This window comes from Apodemus sylvaticus, chromosome 18 (assembly GCF_947179515.1).
Source record: "Apodemus sylvaticus chromosome 18, mApoSyl1.1, whole genome shotgun sequence".
Taxonomy (NCBI): domain Eukaryota; kingdom Metazoa; phylum Chordata; class Mammalia; order Rodentia; family Muridae; genus Apodemus; species Apodemus sylvaticus.
The window spans coordinates 31,006,879-31,021,463 of record NC_067489.1 but is presented as its reverse complement, the minus strand read 5'-3'; the positions used below and the strand labels follow the sequence as shown (position 1 = coordinate 31,021,463).

Sequence of the window (14,585 nt, the reverse complement as noted above, 5' to 3'; positions counted from 1 at the left end):
TGTACTTATATATAATAAATAAATCTTAAAAAAAAAACCAAAAACAACAACAAAAAAAAAAAACCAAAAACAAAAACAAAAAAAAAGAAAAGAAAAGAAAGGAAAATTACATCCATAAGGGTTTACTCCAGAAATCCTAAATCAGGTGCTATGGGGTGAAGACTCGTGTGGGACAGCCCTAATTAAGAGTGCTATGGCAGGGCTGGAGAGATGGCTCAGCGGTTAAGAGCACACTGACTGCTCTTCCAGGTCGTGAGTTCAAGTCCCAGCAAGCACGTGGTGACTTACAACCATCTGTAATGGGATCCAATGCCCTCTTCTGGTGTGTGTCTGAAGACAGCTACAGTGTACTCATATACATCGAAATGCGGTCTGTTCTTAAGGCTCAAGGTATGGCTCAGAGCAGAGCACAGGCTTAGCGCATACACGGCATGGGTTCAAGTCCCTGCAATAACAAGCAGAATACAATATAGTCCGGGGCGGGCTGCCAATGTGGCTCACTGACTAAAGACACTTGCCACCAAGCCTGACAGCTTGAGTCCAATCCTCAGGACCCACATGGCGGAAGAGAGAACCGAGTCCCAGAAGATGTCCTCTGACTTCCCTCCACACGCATGCCCTGACCTGCACAGCCCCTACCACCAAATAAATAAATGTAATAAATCCAAAGTCTCCATGAAACTGCGAGTGGTCTTTACAAATTTGAGAAAGATTTTTATTTATTTATATAAGTGTGTGTGTTGTGCCTACAAATATATATGTGTACCATGAGTGTGCCCAGTGCCTGAGGAGGTTAAAAGAAGCCACTGGATCCCTGGACTTGAAATTAAAGTCAGTTATGAGCTACCATGTGGTTGCTGGGAACTGAACCCCAGTCACCTGTAAGAGTAGTCAAGTGCCATCTCCCCAGTCTCCAGAACAAATCTTTATACAAAGCACCTGAAACATAGATTTCCGAGGCCAGCCTGGTCTACAAAGTGAGTTCAGGACAGCCAGGGCTACACAGAGAAACCCTGTCTCAAAAAAACCAAATATAATCCTACCATGCGGAAATAACACTGTCCGCGGAAGTTCTTTTAGCTATAGGGACAGAGCTCTGATTACAGCTCAGGCTGGCCTTGAACTCAGCAATCAGCCCCCCCTGAGGACGAGAGTGAGAATCGACACTAATCTGACCTACTTCACCTTGACCTACTTCACCTTGACCTACTTTACCTTCATTCATTACCTGCAAGAATGAAGACAGGTCCTGGGCTGCTCAGTGGTTAGAGCACCGGCCACAGTTCCTGGCACCCGCATGGCAGCTAACAACTGTCTCTAACTCCAGCTCCAGGGCCTCCCAGGCCACTCTCTTCTGACCTCTGTAGGCACCAGGTATGCATGTGATACAGACATCATTCATGCAAGTACTCATACAAATAAACAACAACAACAACAACAAAGACAGACAGACTAACCACACTTTCTGGCTGACTGTATCTGGTCTCCCCATTACACTGCAAGTTCCTTGAAGGAACCTCTGTAGAAAAAGATTTCTATCTTTATCCCCTTCTACCACGTCAGGTTCATCTACAAACCCAATACACGAACAGATAAAAGGATCAGCCTCGGGTTTTCCGCACCTGTTTGGAAATCACTTCCTGTAATAAGTTCACTAGTTCAACTCTGGGCAGGCCACATTACTGCAATCCTTAGGCAAATCTATCCCCGCTTATACCTTTTGGTTGCATTCCCCCCCCCCATACTGGCTGCAGCCCCCTACCCTGCTTTGTAATTCAAAGGCCAAAGCTACTTTGTGGAGGTCCCCAAAGTTATGCCACTAAAACAGCAAAGGACATCTCTCAAAGACTTGGATGCTTAGGTGGAAATGGCCACCGCTTAATGATGAACTGGGCACACAGTCAGGTGGGCCACCGGTAGCAAATGTCACTCTGTGTGGTCCTTTGCTAGCTTGGGAGAAGTTTGTCTTCACCGTTTTTTTTTAAACACCCACCCCACCACCACCCCACCCCCGAGACAGGATTTCTCTGTGTAGCCTTGGATATCCTAGAACTTGCTCTATAGACATGGCTGGCCTCCAACTCAGATATCAAACCCTGGCCAGCCCCTTCTTGATTAATGCCAGTAGAACCAACAATGACAGTATATGTCTCAAATCCGTGGAGTTGAGGACTGACAAACGGCCACCATCTGTGGCTCTGAGCAACACACCCTTCAGTCTGCCTTCTGCAGAGATTTCTAGTCTTTCTAGACTTGTGTCAAAGTGCAAGCCAATCATTAACGGTGACTTTTCCTCTCTCTCTCTCTCCACACACACCGTTCATTTTCAACCGTGGCTTGAGCGCGCTCACAATGACTTCACTCATTTCACAAATAGCTGTTGAGCAAGGTCTTTTAAGGTAACAAGCAGTACACAAATAGAGGAACCCACCCATGCCCCTAAGGGGTTCCCAATTTAGTATAATTTAAACGCATTCAAAAGCCTTTGAAGAACCTATCCCCAGTCCCAGGTGACTTGAGGTTCTGCGTTTTCAATCACCCAACAAGAACTCTGCCTAGATCTTGTGATAGGAAAAGGCCACACTAATGTGGGTATCAGACTATCTTAACAGTATCTTAAGCTTTACCATCTTTTTTTTTTTTTTTTTTTTGTAATTTGAAAACCTGTCCCTAAACAACCCACAACAAACGGTATCCTAAAGCTCTGAGAAACCCCTTAAGGTTTCTCTTTGGAGGTAGTTTGTAGTTCTCAGCATTGAGTGCAGTTGGGATCAACTGCGTGTTTCTGAGCGGTAGGGAGCCTCGGACGCGCGGGAACAGTAGAACTTCAACTCTCCAGGGGGTTCCATTGCGCAGCCGAAGTTGAGAACTACTGTTACCTATCACTTGCCCTTGAAAGAGAAGACCAGACCCGCCCTCCTCCCACACTCCTCCGGGCCAGAGCCCTCCACTACGCCCCTGGCCCACGCCACTAGCAGTCTCCCAGGGGCAGTTTCGTGCTTCCCCAGCGCCGGCGCCGGCTGCGACACGACCCCGCGTGGAGTTGCACGCTGGGCAGCTGGGCTAGGCTGGAGTTTTGGGCTTTGGCATTGCACCTGTGCTGAGTGGCGGGCTCGGTCGCGTTACCCTCCTTCCCGCCATCTCCTGGGATCCCCGGCCTGGGAGTGGGGAAGCACCCCGGGGGCAGCCGGCGTGGCTCCAGGGCCCCGGTACTCACGCAAGTGCCACCCAGCTTGTGACTCTCCACCACCGCGGCCCTGGCGCCGAGCTCCGCCGCCCGCCGCGCGCTCGCCAGCCCGCCCGAGCCGCCGCCGATCACCAGGTAGTCGAAGGAAGCCGCAGCGGCGGCCGGGGGCTGCGGCTCGCCGGGACTCGCCATGGCGCAGGTGAGCGCGCGCGCCGCCCGCCGCAGGCTCGGGGCCGCGCCCACGCCCAGCGCCCGGGGCAGCAGCGCCATGCGCGGAAGTGCACGCGGGGAGCGGGGTGCAGCGTCGCCGTGACTAAGCACCGCGCCCGAGGGCCCCTGTCCCCGCCCCCCACCGGCACCCGCCCCGCAGCGCGTGGACAGAGGGCGAGAGCACGCAGGTTTTGTTTCCCGGCCCCCTGCGTCTCCGATTCCTGCAAGCCTTCACCCATTTTCCCCTTTCAGGGCGCTTGTACTCTTAAAAAAAAAAATGGCTGGAATAATGAGTTGAGCGGCCGAAATGATTTTTGTGATCCGTAGATGAGGCTTAGAGACAAAGGCCTTGCCTCGCCGAGCTGTGGAACGGACTGGGATGGAGCTGCCGACTAAACCGGCTAAGATCAGTGTATAGTTCACATAAGCACAAGGCACAGAAATGAGGAACACAGGACCGCTAGGCCCCACGCTCCAAGCAGGACGTCCAGAATCAGAATGCTATACAGTGTATTAAGGCTTTTTTGTTTTGTTTTGTTTTCTGTTTAAAAAGTAATATGACTTGGGGCACAGCGGTAGAAGGAACCTGGGTTCAAGATCATCAAGGAAGAAGGCAGATTTTTTTTCCTTTCTGGTAAAGTACCCTGTAATAAATGTAGACAGAATAACAACTTGAAAACATTTGCAAGGTCACAGTGACAGCAACTTTCTTAGGAAGCGTTAGTGATTGTTGTTGAGATCGCTGGGTTAAAGTCTGATGGGGGTAAAGTTACACAGATAGGGAGAGTTATGTAAAAATGGATACATATAAACACACACCCCACACACAAATTCCTTCTTGATCACAAAAGGGAAAAAGCAACTTTTCTGCTGGCATCACCTCGTCCTAAAGATCAAGATTAAATACTGCTAAGTAATGAGAAACGTGCTGTTGTGAGGCAATAGCGAGGATTCAATTTCACTTACACAACTGTCCTGCTTTTTTAAAAAATTCAGGGGCAGAAGAGGTGGCTCAGCAATTTAAGAGCCCTGACTGCTCTTCCCAAGGAGCAGAGTTCGTCCCCACCCCCACTTCCGTCTCACAACCTCTGTGGTTCCAGTTGTCTAGGGGACCCGTGTTACCTGTACTTATTACATGATCTCAGCATCCAATCTTGAGGCTCAGAATAAAAACTGAAGAGAATAGACAACAATTAAAACTTAAATGCGAAGTTAGCATAAAGCACGCTGTACTATAAGAAACTCTCCAGCCGGGCGGTGGTGGTGCACACCTGTAATCCCAGCACTCTGGGAGGCAGGCAGATTTCTGACTTCGAGGCCAGCCTGGTCTACAGAGTGAGTTCCAGGACAGCCAAAAAACCAAATCCAAAAAACCAAAAAAAGAAAAAAAGAAAAAAGAAACTCTCCGAGACAGTTTGCGAATCTGTTCTGTTGAGAAACTGGATTTACAATTGGCTGTTCCCTCAATTCCTGCTCTTGGAAGGCAAACAGATCTGAGTGCCAGGTTAGCCTGGTCTGGTTGTCCTCTTCTTCCAGGACAGCCAGAGCTACATAATAGAGAGACCCTGGATGCCTGGATGGATGATTGATAGATAGATAGATAGATAGATAGATAGATAGATAGATGATAGATAGATAGATAGATAGATGGAAGACAGAAAGAGAGGGCTTAGACCCTAGGCAATGAATCCAGAGGAAATTACCTCTGTACTTAACTCCTTTCATCTGTCTGATGTCTAATTCAGTGCGTTTTGTATTTCATTTTCCTTTAATGTGATTGGGTGTTTTGCCTGCATGCACGTCTATGTACCACATGCATGCAGTGTTCTCAGAGACCTCACCCCCTAGAACTGAAATTACAGATGGCTGCTATGTGGATGATAAGAATTGAAGCCAGTGTTCTTAACCCGTCAACCATTTCTCCAGTCCTGAATTCAGTGCATCTTGGAAGGCACAGATGGAAGTTTTAGCAATGACTGCCATCTCTATTCTGAATCTAAATATGTGGTATTATTTTTGTAACCATTTTGGGTTGTTTTTAAGTGCTTGTAATGTGAATGCGCACACATGCATGTGTGTGGGTGGCTCCGTGTTTGTATGCACGGCGCCACAGGGGTGTCAGGTCTCTTCCTCAGTCATTTGCCACCTTGTTTCCAGACAGGCTCTTCCTCAGAACCTGGATCTCAGCTTGGCTAGACAGGCTGAACAATGGCTGCAGGGGTCTGCCCTTCTCCCTCAGTCAGGCGGAGTCCCCGAGCTGCTACAAACGTTAAGAGAGACCCTGGGGAGCTGAACTCAGGTCCCCTCGCTTGCACAGAAGACCCTTTGTCTCCTCAGGCTTCTTTTTTAAAAAGTACATCGCGACTTTTAAGATAAAAAGAAAGCCATCCAGTGCCGGAGGCTTAGGAGGATTAAGAGTTCAAGGTCACCCTTGGCTACAAAGAGAGTTTAAGACCAGACCTGGTCTCAAAAATAATTAAGAGAGAAAAGAAGAATAAAGAGACAGGCACAGTGGCAAACTCTTGTAATACCAGCTCTCTGGAGGCAGAGGCGAAAAGGCCTCAAGTCTGAGGCTATACAGCGAGACCCTGTTTGGAAGTCTGATGGAATGGAATGAAATGCTTTTTAATCTCAAAGAATGATGGAATAAGAACACTCCTCTGGGGGCTGGAGCTGGAGGGATGGCCCAGTGGTCAGAACACCGACTGTTCTTCCAGAGGTCCCAAGTTCAATTCTCAGCAACCACATGGGGCCTCACAGCCATCTGTAATGAGATCTGACGCCCTCTTTTTTTTTTTTTTTTTTTTTTTTTTTTTTGGATTTGGTTTTTTCGGGACAGGGTTTCTCTGTATAGCCCTGGCTCTCCTGGAACTCACTCCGAAGACCAGGCTGGCCTCGAACTCAGATATCTGCCTGCCTCTGCCTCCCAGAGTGCTGGGATTACAGGTGGTTTTTTTGTTTTTTTGTTTTGTTTTGTTTTCTGACGCCCTCTTCTTGCATGTAGACAAGAAGATTGATTACATCATAAATAAATCTTTAAAAAAGAAAAGAAATGGAGCACCTTAAAAAAATTCCACTGGGCGATGGTGACATGGGCCTTTAATCCCAGCACTTGGGAGGCAGAGGCAGGCGGATTTCTGAGTTCGAGGCCAGCCTGGTCTACAGAGTTAGTTCCAGGAGAGCCAGGGCTACACAGAGAAACCCTGTCTCAAAAACAAAAACATCTCCTTAGCTCAAAAATAAAGAAGTGGGCAGGCATGTAGCACATGCCTCACGAAGACAGAGGCAGGAGGATCTCTGTGAGTTGGAGGGGAGCGTAGTCCACATGAGACCCTGTCTCCACAGAAGAAAAAGCACTGGAGAGATGGCTTACAAGTTAATAGCATGGGCTGCTCTTGCAGAGGCTCCGAGTCTGCTTCCCAGAACCCACATGATGAAAGGATAAAAAATAATATAGCCTAATTTTAATGACCCCAAGAAATCAGAAGTTTAAAATGCTATCTCGCTTTGTTAGAAACTAGGTAAAAGGTCACATTCCAGAGCCCGCCCTTTGTTTAGACCTAGCAGAAAGGCCTTGAATAGGTGATCCTGGCCCCATAGGGTAACTGGAAATGGGCTAAGCTTATCTTGCTTCTGTAAACTTACGCCATTACCCCTAAGCAGGAGTTCATGCTGCTGTAGACACTATAGGAAACTAATTGGTTCACTGAGCGCAGGATCCAATAATTTAAACTGATTGGTCTACAAACTATGGAGTGGTACAAATCAATTGGCTCGCATTTTGCAGGCTCTCCATGCTAAGAAATGATTGGTTTGTGATTCGCGGGCTCTGTCGTAAACTTATAAAAGCTGTCTCAATTTGGCACTCGTGGTCCATAGTCATCTGACCCTGCATGGTGTACGGGTGTGGAACCCAGAATTCTGGAAATAAAGAAATCCTCATGCTATTGCATCGAGACCATTTCTCGCGAGTGATTTGGGTGTCGCCTTCCGGGATGTGGGTTGTTGGGGCACCCCCGGTTTTGGGGGTCTTACAATGACAGCTCACAGCTGTCTGTGACTCTAGTTCCAGGGGATCTGATGTCCGCTCTTGCCTCTGTGAGCAGTGTATACACCACACACACACACAGGAAAATGTAATAAAGACACTTATGGCGTTTTGTTGTTGCATGTGGGATGGGGACTAGGGTTATAATTAATCTTGGTTGTCAACTTGACTGGATTTGGTATCAATGAAGAGAGGCATCTATGAGGTTGTCTCCAGGAAGGATTAACTGCACAAAGACTGAGTGGGTAGCACCTTCGGGTGGGATTTGGATTTGAAGGGCTCCGGGGAAAAGCACTGCTGCTTGCCTGTGTGCCTTTGCTTGTAGCCGGTGTGTGTCTACCTGCTATTGTTGGGCTGCGCAGCCTGTACTGTGTAAACAGAATTAAATCCACCCACGTCTATCAGTTCTGCTCCTCCTCTAGGGCACTGTGACTAACGAAGAAGCTCCGCTCTTTTGTAACAGTGCTAATCCCTTTTTATGTGGGCAGAGCACTCTTAGCTTAACTAATGCTAAAAGCCTATCTCTAACAACTGTCATATTGGATTAGGCTTCTGCAGAGGACCTCTGAAGGGACACGAACCCTCAACCCATCACCATGACTGAATGTGGATTACTAAAAACATATAAAAATCGTAGAGAAAGAAGAGTACAACCTAGAAGAAAAATGGCCCTGAAGCTTGTTGTAGTTTTTGTTTTTGTTTTTTTTCGAGACAGGGTTTTTCTGTGTGATCCTGGCTGTCCTGGAACTCACTCTTGTAGACCAGGCTGGCCTTGAACTCAGAGATACACCTGCCTCTGCCTCCCAAGTGCTGGGATTACAGGTGTGTGCCATCACGCCCAGCTGGCCCTGAAGCTTTTTAAAGTTTTTTTTCCCTAACCTTTGCTCTTATCCATGTATTTAGGTATTTTCCAGTCTTGTGTGCACAGGTGTGCAGTGCCTTCAGAAGTTTGAAGGAGGTAGAAGAGGGCACCAGAGCCCTGCAACTAACTCCCCTGGGATTAGAGATTGTGAGCTGTCATGGGTGCTGAGAATTGAACTGGCATCCTCTGGAGGAGCAGCCAGTGCTCTTAAACATAGTCATCCTTCTAATCCCACATCTTTTTAAAGTATTAAGGTTCGAAGAATTAAAACAGACAAACAAAATAACAACAACAAAAAAACCCAACAACAACAAAAACAACCCTATCAGGTTTCTCTTAGTGATGACTACTAAGTGTAATTAAATGTAATATCCCTGAAGTTAAAATGGAGGCCACAGACAGACATGGTAGCACACACCTGCAATCACAAGTTCAGTGTCATCTTGAACTGCATAGTTTCACCTTCTCCAAGAACAGATAAATATAAATAAAAGTAGGCTGTATCTTCTATTACTGTATTGTGAGGTCCCACCCAAACCATGTAGTATGGAGGTTTGAGTATTCCCCCTCCCCCAAATCCATCTTTGAGTCCATAGCGTTAAGAGGTATCATCAGGCTCAGTTCTCACGAGTGGCATTAATGTTGGTTCTTAAAAAAAAGACTGAGCCTTTAGGTTTGATTCCTTGCTCTCTCCCACTCTTTATCTTTGTACCTTCATAATATACATGCATACATTCACTCAACAAATATCCATTACATACCCTTACATACCCACTCAGAACTAGTGATTCAGCCAGGTGTGGCGAATGCCTTTAACCCAGCACTTGGGAGGCCGAGGCAGAGGCAGAGGCAGGAGGATCTCTGAGACTGAGGCCAGCAGAGTCAGTGCACAGAGTTCTGATACAGCCAGGGGTAGACAGAGAAACCCTGTCTTGAAGGGAAAAACAAAAAAACAAAACAAAAAGCTGGAAGTAGAGATTCTTTGATGCCTTGGAAATACAGAGGTAACTAAACAGAGATAGTTCTGCCTATGTAACAGCAGGGCAGTGTGTAGTTACTGCATGATCGTTGCTTGTTACTGTGGGAAGAACTGTAAAGGAGAAGCACTAGAAGCAGAGATGGCAAAAAGTCATACTCATCAAGCTTTAACTGCACTTGCAGCCTTTAGCTTTTGATTTACTCTTATTTTCAATGTGCGCATGCACACCCAAGTGTGACCGCGTGGGAGTGGAACACTTTGGGCGTTGGTTTCTCCTTCCTCCTTGCGGGCTGGGGGTCACACTCAGGTCATCAGGCTTGGCAGCAAGCTTTTCCTGGCTGAGCTGCAAAGGCTGGGCCATCCCATCCACCCTGGTCAGTTAGGAGAGCTCTGTTTCTGCTTTTCCAAACAAGAGATCTCAGCTCTTTTCCTGTGGGTCAAGAAGAGCAAACTTTCAGAGTGGGAGGTTTGTGGGTTTTCCTGCATCTTAAATGAACTTTCGTCTGGTTCTCCCTTCCAGCTCCCCTTAAGCTATCCTCACAGTTCCTTGGTATTTTGAGGGTTTTGCATGGGCATCATCTAGTGAGCAAAACTTACCCACCCTTTGACATTCCCATCTGCTTCCAACTTGACTAAATTTTTGTGGGTTTTTCTTTTTTCCTAGACAAGGTCTCACTATGTGGCAGCCTGGGAATTCACTATGTGGTCCATGCTGGCCTCACATTCACAGAGATCTGTCTGCTTCTGCCTTCCCAGTGCTGGGATTAATGTTATGTGCTACTATTTCTGGTGTGTGCATGTATTTTGATATAGAGACTTACTATAACTCAGGCTGTCTTGAGACAGACTACATATCCCAAGAGGCTTTGTACCTATGGCATTCCTCCTTAGTCTCGTAAAAGCTGGGATTATAAACATATGTTACTATGTTCAAAATTTTTAGGGTCTTTTTTCTCTCCAGTACTACGGATTGAATAGGCTTAATACACTCTGAGCAAGTACTCTACCACTGAATTGAGTCTTAAAGTATTAAAAAAATGTAAAAGCTGGGCTGGTGAGGTGGCTGAGTGGATAGAGGGGACTGTTGTCAACTCTCAACAACCTGAGTTTAATTCCTGGGCCCCATTTGATGGAAAAGAAAACCAACTCTTACAAATTGTCTTCTGACTTCCATAAAGAAGATTGCGTGTGTGTGTGTGTGTGTGTGTGTGTGTGGGGGGGGGGTTATATTATTTAAAAATTGAAAACATTTCCAACATGGTCTCATGTAGCAGAATGGCCTAGAATTCACTATGTGCATCAGGACAATTTTGAACTCCTGGTCCTCCTCCTTCTAACTCCCAAGTGTGATTATAGGCTATATTTTTTTTGGAGACAGGGTCTAGATTTGGATTTTCTCTGTAGCCCATGCAGGTCTTGAACCTGGAATCCTTCTGCCTCAACCTTGAGAGTAGCTGGAATTGAAAGTCTGCATAACCAGGCCTGACTTAATATGTAATTTATGTAAATTTAAAATGTCTTGCCTGGTGCTGGTGGCACACCCCTTTAATCCCAGAACTCTGGAGGCAGGCGAATCTCCGGGTGCCAAGTCAGGCTGGTCTACAGAGTGAGGTTCAGGATGGCCGGGACTACACAGAGAAACCCTGTCTTGAAAAACAAACAAACAAACAAACAAACAAAGGTGCCTTTAATCCAACATATCAAGTTGAAATGCCTGAGTAGCATGCACGAGGTCCTGGATTTATTTCCCAGCACTAGGGGAAAAAAGGAACCTGTTTGCATATACTAAACTGGGATGTTTCATAAGATTTATTATAGCTGTAGCCCATAACTTATCACTGTCAAGATTAAAGATCTCTACATTAATCACTGTAGCTTTTGTATTTGTTCCAGGAAATTTTTACCTACCAGACTGTAAATCAGTACAGCTCTTCATAGTGAACTTAGGAACTTCCTGAAAATCCATTTATCTGAAGGGTTGGTTGCTCACAAAGAATCGCTTCCTTCTCCAACTGTGAGAAGTCTGACCTCACCAGGCCAACCCCTAACTCCCTGTTCTTATCAAAAATCAACAGAGCTGGGAATACAGTTCAGGCCTGGTTCAACCCCCAACAACCCAAAAGGGAGTGGAAAATCTGATTGCCACTTCTTTACCTCAAACTATTATATCAACTTTTAATAACCAGAACTCCATCTTGAAAAGGTCACTTTAAACCACTCTATCTTACAGTACAGGACTCTTTTTTTTTTTTTCCCTTTCCGAGACAGGGTTTCTCTGTGTAGCCCTGGCTGTCCTGGAACTCACTCTGTAGACCAGGTTGGCCTCGAACTCAGAAATCCGCCTTCCTCTGCCTCCCAGAGTGCTGGGATTACAGGCGTGCACCAGCACCGCCCGGCAAGTGCAGAACTCTTTAAAAAAAAAAATCACCGTTTTTTTTTCTCTTGGAGGTGCTGATAAGATCGTGTTAGAGCACTATTAAACTTGCCTATATTAAGAAACCTGACTTACAGCCGGACAGTGGTGGGGCACGCCTGTAATCCCAGCACTCTGGGAGGCAGAGGCAGGCGGATTTCTGAGTTCGAGGCCAGCCTGGTCTACAGAATGAGTTCCAGGACAGCCAGAGCTATACAGAGAAACCCTGTCTCGATAAAACCAAATCCAAAAAAAAAACAAAAACAAAAAACAAAGAAAACCTGACTTAGTGAAAACATCATTGTGGTCTTTTATTATGTGATAGTAAGGATGTGGTAACCTTAGTGATGAGAGTTTACAGCCAATGCATGTAGTAAATGCTGGTTGTCTATGCTGGAAGCTTAAAACTCAAGTGTGTGTGTGAGTGTGTGTGTGTGTGTGTGTGTGTAGGTCAGAGAACAACTTTGGGAGCTAGTTCTCTCCTTCCACTGTGGGTTCTGGAATGAACTCAGGTGTTACCCACTGAGATATCTTGCTAGGCTGGAATCTGTAATTCAGAGTAAAATCAGACACACTGGGGTCACCAACAGACTAAGCAGGTAACCCAGGAAGAAGGAAACAAACAAAAGGAATGCACAGCAAAACGAAGCTGGTGAGAACTGAAGGAATTCCCTTTCTGTTTCCACGAAGAATCAACACAGGCCGCAGTGGGAGCGTCTGTATGAGCCAACCTAGCCGTGTAATCGTTTATCCTGCTATAATTCAAGTGGCCTCCTTTTCATTACTGACTTGAGACTGCGCCTCCTAGTTTGAACTTTTCTCCTCCAGGCACCGTTTTACGTCATGAGCTTGTCACCCCCTCATTGGTTCACCCGTCCCATGATGAGAAAGGCCCCAGCCACCCACAATGAAGTTGTTAATAGGGACGTGGGTCAGTTTTATGAAGAAGCCAACGAATCTGATAGCAAATTCTATCGCTGTGGCCACACCAATCCTCTGGAATTCTTTTCTGTCAGGTTTGGTGCATCTTTTAACCAGTGGAATTGAGTCTTTTACAAACTGCCAACTTGTTTGTGGGATGGTGGTTTGTGAGTACAGTTTGAACTTTTTTGAGTTTGCTCTTTATTTTGATGAGGATCTCACTATGGCCTGAACCAGTCACAATCCTCTTGCCTCTGTCTCCTGAGTACTGGGATTATAGTCACAAACTACCATACTTAGCAATAAGATTCATTGCCTATTTACAAAGCAATCTCCAATGGCCCTAGGTTCAATTTGCCATTGCACTCTTAATTTTTTTCCTTTTATTGAAAGTACATTTTGGTGGTGGTGGAGGGGGGGTTGGAAAGATGGTTCAGTGGTTAAAGGCACTGGCTGCTCTTCCAGAGGTCCTAGGTTTGATTCCCAGCAACCACATGGTGGCTCACAACCATCTGTACTCCAGTTCCAGGGGATCTGATGCCCTCTTCTGGCATCCACAGGCATAGCACTATATACATAAAATAAAGCCTTCCCCTTACAAACTATATCCTGATTACAGTTTCTCCTCCTTCTAGTCCTCCCCACCTCTCATCCCATCTAAATCCACTCCTTTTCTGTCTCAATATGAAACAGGCTTCTAAGGGATAATTAAAATAAAACTAATACATCAAAATAGGACAAAACAGACAGAAGGGAAAGAGCCCAAAGGAAAGGGTAAGAATCAAAGGCCCATGTTGGCACACGTGGGAATTACATAAAAACACTAAACTGGAAGTCATAGAATATACACAAAGGGGGCTGGAGAGATGGCTCAGTAGTTAAGAGCACTGACTGCTCTTCCGAAGGTCCTGAGTTCAAACTCCAGCAACCACATGGTGGCTCACAATCATCTGTAATGAGATCTAACGACGTTTTCTGGTGTATCTGAAGACACCTACAATGTACTTACATATAAGTAAATAAATCTTTAAAAAAATAAAATAAAGGTAAGGAAAGGTTTTAAGCAGCAACCTCCTTCCACCACCCACAAATATATATATATATATATATATATATATATATATATATATATATATATATATATATATATATATTTACACACACACACACACACAAAGGAACTTTAGGGGGAAAGGAGGTTAAAAAAAAAATAAAAAAAAGGAAAGACTCTGACATGACATCAAGACCAGGAACTGCTAAAGATGCAGTTGAGTTCATTTCCTGTTGGCCATCCGCTCTGGGCATTCAGTGTATTCTGACAAGTGATTTCCAAGTGAGACTCCCTTGGAGAACAAATTCTCATTTGCAAGTGGTTATCAATTGGAGATAGCGTCTGGATTAGGGATGGGGACAGGTGTCCACTTCTCTGGGCTCTAGGATCTTATCTGGTGGAGATCCATGCAGGCCCCATGTGTGAGGCCTCAGTTTCCTGAGTTCACATGTTTATCACCTTTTTTTTTTTTTTTTGCTTTGGAGGCCTTGTTTTCTTGGTGTCCGTCATCCCTTTTGGCTCTTTCTCTGTCTCTGCTCCTTTAGGGTCCCCTGAGGGGAGGAATTTGATAGACATCCATTTTTAGGGCTCACTGTTCCAAAGTCTCTCACTCTCCTCTGTATACTCTTTCTCTTGGTTTTTCTGAGACAGGGTTTCTCTGTGTAGCCCTGGCTGTGCTGGAACTCACTCTGTAGACCAGGCTGGCCTTGAACCCCACATGCCTCTGTCTCCTGAGTGCTGAGATTGAAGGTGTACACAGTCCAAACTCCTAACCTTCGCACCTTAGTCATTATTTCCTCAGGAAATACAGTGGTTCTGTAGCGCTATATACATACATTCCTATCATGGCACCAGACATCATACAGACTCTGTACAGGACATGTATGCCAGAGCTGAGTTTGTTTAGGACGAAT

At 45.8% G+C, this 14,585-nt stretch overlaps 1 protein-coding gene across 1 annotated transcript in view; it reads right to left on the bottom strand.

Annotated features, from left to right (window-relative positions):
* Gsr (glutathione-disulfide reductase) overlaps nucleotides 1-3,488 on the bottom strand; it is a 41,832-nt gene extending 38,344 nt beyond the window's left edge. Inside the window, exon 1 of the mRNA XM_052162217.1 lies at nucleotides 3,218-3,488. Within this exon, the coding sequence (XP_052018177.1) occupies nucleotides 3,218-3,457 (240 nt within the window). The 5' untranslated portion in view covers nucleotides 3,458-3,488. The remainder of the gene's footprint in view (nucleotides 1-3,217) is intronic.
* Between the last annotated feature and the right edge of the window lie 11,097 nt (nucleotides 3,489-14,585).